The sequence below is a fragment of the Armigeres subalbatus genome, chromosome 3, assembly GCF_024139115.2.
Source record: "Armigeres subalbatus isolate Guangzhou_Male chromosome 3, GZ_Asu_2, whole genome shotgun sequence".
NCBI classification, from domain to species: domain Eukaryota; kingdom Metazoa; phylum Arthropoda; class Insecta; order Diptera; family Culicidae; genus Armigeres; species Armigeres subalbatus.
The window spans coordinates 85,816,427-85,819,604 of NC_085141.1; the positions used below are offsets into that span (position 1 = coordinate 85,816,427).

Below are 3,178 nucleotides of genomic sequence, written 5' to 3' on the forward strand. Positions count from 1 at the left end.
TGAGGGTACTGCCTGATGTGGCGGTAGTAGAAATCCCGCGGTGTTATCGTAAGGCTACGTCTGTTGAAAACACAAACGAGGTACAGATGCACGTTTTCGTCGATGCTAGCGAGAAAGGATTTGCTGCTGTAGTTTATCTACGGTTCAAAGAGGGGCTTGCCATTGAAACAGCACTCGTAGGATCGAAGACTCGTGTGGCGCCAATCAAATTCCTATCCATTCCGCGTTCGGAGTTACAAGCCAGCGTTATCGGAGTCAGATTTGCGAACAACATAGCCCAGTCCCTGTCTATTAAGATTACTCGGAGATTTTTCTGGACCGATTCAAGTGATGTCATTAGCTGGCTTAACTCTGATCACCGACGATATAGCCCGTTTGTTGCTTTCAGAGTGAGTGAGATTCTTGAAACTTCGGACGTTAGTGAATGGCGGTGGATTCAAACAAAGAACAATGTCGCAGATGAGGGTACAAAGTGGAAACGTGCGCCAGACATGAGAAGAACAAGTCGGTGGTTCAATGGGCCGGATTTTTTACAAAACCCTGAGGAAGAATGGCCGGTTAAACTACACATCGAAAGCTCTACCACAGAAGAATTACGTCCACATCTACTCATCCACATGAAATTCTTGGAGTCAATCATCGATTACAAAAAAGTGTCCGCTTCTTCGTCGTACCGCATACGTGTTCCGGTTCATTGAGAATACCAGGCCTTCGACACCCCGGAAAAGGATCATTGGATCGTTGACAACTTGTGAACTATAAACGGCTGAAAATTATTTGTACCGGATCGCGCAAAGAGGATCCTACTCCGATGAGGTTGCAGTGTTATCGAAAGTGCAAGGAAACGAAAACTCAACAGTCACGATACCCAGGAACAGTCCAATTTATCATCTAGGTCCAGTCCTCGATGAAAATGGTGTACTTCGCGTTCATGGCAGAACAAAGGCTTGTCCGTTTATACATCCAGATGCAGTTAATCCGATTATACTTCCACGTGATCACCACATCACACAACTCATCGTAGCTCATTACCACGGCAAGTACCATCATCAAAACCACAACACAGTTGTTAATGAGTTGCGGCAAAGGTACAGTATTCCTCGTCTAAAGGCTACCTACAATAGAGTTCGCCAATTCTGCCAGCAATGTAAGAACGACCGGGCACGCCCCCAACCACCAGCTATGAGTGACCTGCCCTTACCGCGTATGGCTGCATATGCTCGTCCGTTTACTTATATGGGGGTGGACTATTTTGGACCAATTATGATCATCCTTGGACGCCGTCTCGAAAAACGTTGGGTGCTTCTTGCCACCTGCTTGACCACTCGTGCCATCCACTTGCAAATCGTTCACACTATGACTACCGATTCATGTATAATGGCACTAAGAAACGTCATGGCTAGGAGGGGTGTACCAGCAGTCATATACAGTGACAGAGGTACGAACTTTCAAGGAGCAAGCAAAGAACTCAATGTAGCTATGGCAAGTTTGGATCATCAACGGATGGCAAAAGAGTTCACTTCCTCCCATACATCTTGGAGCTTCATCCCTCCTGCCTCCCCACACATGGGAGGGGCATGGGAGCGTCTCGTAAGAACCGTCAAGCAGAACCTTGTGAAACTTAAATCGAACCGAACGCTATCCCATGAAGTTCTTGAAAACCTGCTAGCGGAGATCGAGAATATCGTTAACTCTCGCCCGTTAACCTGCATCCCTGTTGATGACGACCAGTCACCTGTACTAACTCCCAACCATTTTCTTCTGGGATCAAGTAATGGATTGAGACCCTGGGTTCCTTTTGATGACAACTCACAAGTGCTGAAGAATTGCTGGAAGCTGTCGCAATCTTTAGCCAACCAATTTTGGAAACAGTGGCTCCGAGATTATCTCCCGTATATCACTCGTAGAACCAAATGGTTAACGGAAACGAAGCCCATAGGTATCAATGACATAGTGATTATAGTAGATCCGAATTCTCCACGAAACACTTGGCTTAAAGGCCGAGTAATTGGAACCAAGCAGGGCTCGGACGGACAGGTCCGCAGTGCTACGGTACAAACTCCGTGGGGCATCTACGAGCGACCAGCTGTGAAACTTGCCGTGCTTGACGTAGGCGTCTGTATCAATGCAACACCTAGTAATTGCATTCCGAGGGGGAGTGTTGGTTACGCTACGTCTTCACCCGTTGAACCCGAATACCCCAGTGTAACCGATACTGAACCGATGCCACACCTGCCACCTTCTGAGGGGATTGACAACGCTACTTCTGCAAAACAGCATCTACACAGCAAGAACAGGACAATGAACAACAATAGATCTACGATTGCCACTATTGCGCGCTAGAAGATTGTTCTGATGTGAATACATTTATGCAAAATTTAATATCTTCTCTATAAAGTTTATAATCAGTGAATTTCATAAATAATAGTCAGTAAGTGATGAAATAGCCTGAACTAGAAATGACTGAACTGATCAGCTTTATCATCGTTTGTTATATCCCCAGTTAGCCATTTTCAATAATTCTGAGTTACCATCCATCCAGACCAGTTTCTTTGTATCGCTGTGTTTCGGAAACCATTCAGATAGGATAACTATATGAACGGTGTAATGCCCTTGTTGCAGTATTGTAGCCAGAAACTAATTTTTTTTTTCCTGCATTTAGTTCGAGCACTCAAGGTTAAGAGTAAAAGGTAGAAAGGTTTAAATACAATCTGAATGAACAGATATAGGTGAGAAATTGCATCCATTTATCTATTTATACCAAAATTGTTCATGTAAAATTGTTACGCAGATTGAACTATGGTAGAAAGCAGTAGTACTTAAAGCTAAGCAACATCGTTGAAGGGTAGCATACACTACAGTAAGCTCATACGTCATATTTTCATACATGTCCAAAGTCTCTAATTTTACACTATTTCCCCCCAGGAATTTTGTATTTTTTTTTTTTTCATTCTCCAAACCCGATCAATAAATTCACGAAATTCAATTTCGCTACCGCTCAACAATAAGACAAATTTGAAAAATTTGAAGGGTATTTTTGATTTTCAATAAACTATGATTTGTTCAATGCGCTAATAGTACACAATGAAAACTAGGAACTCTAAAATACGTGTTACATACAACTTAGTTAGAGTAAGTAGTTGGGCTGGCGTATAAATTAGATTTGAAAACCGAGCAC

General features: G+C 43.3%; 1 protein-coding gene across 1 annotated transcript; it reads left to right on the plus strand.

Annotated features, from left to right (window-relative positions):
- Window positions 1-1,479: 1,479 nt before the first annotated feature.
- Window positions 1,480-2,343, plus strand: LOC134221788 (uncharacterized). The gene has a single exon (XM_062700970.1). The coding sequence runs from the start codon at window positions 1,480-1,482 to the stop codon at window positions 2,341-2,343; it is 864 nt and encodes a 287-aa protein (XP_062556954.1).
- Window positions 2,344-3,178: the final 835 nt, after the last annotated feature.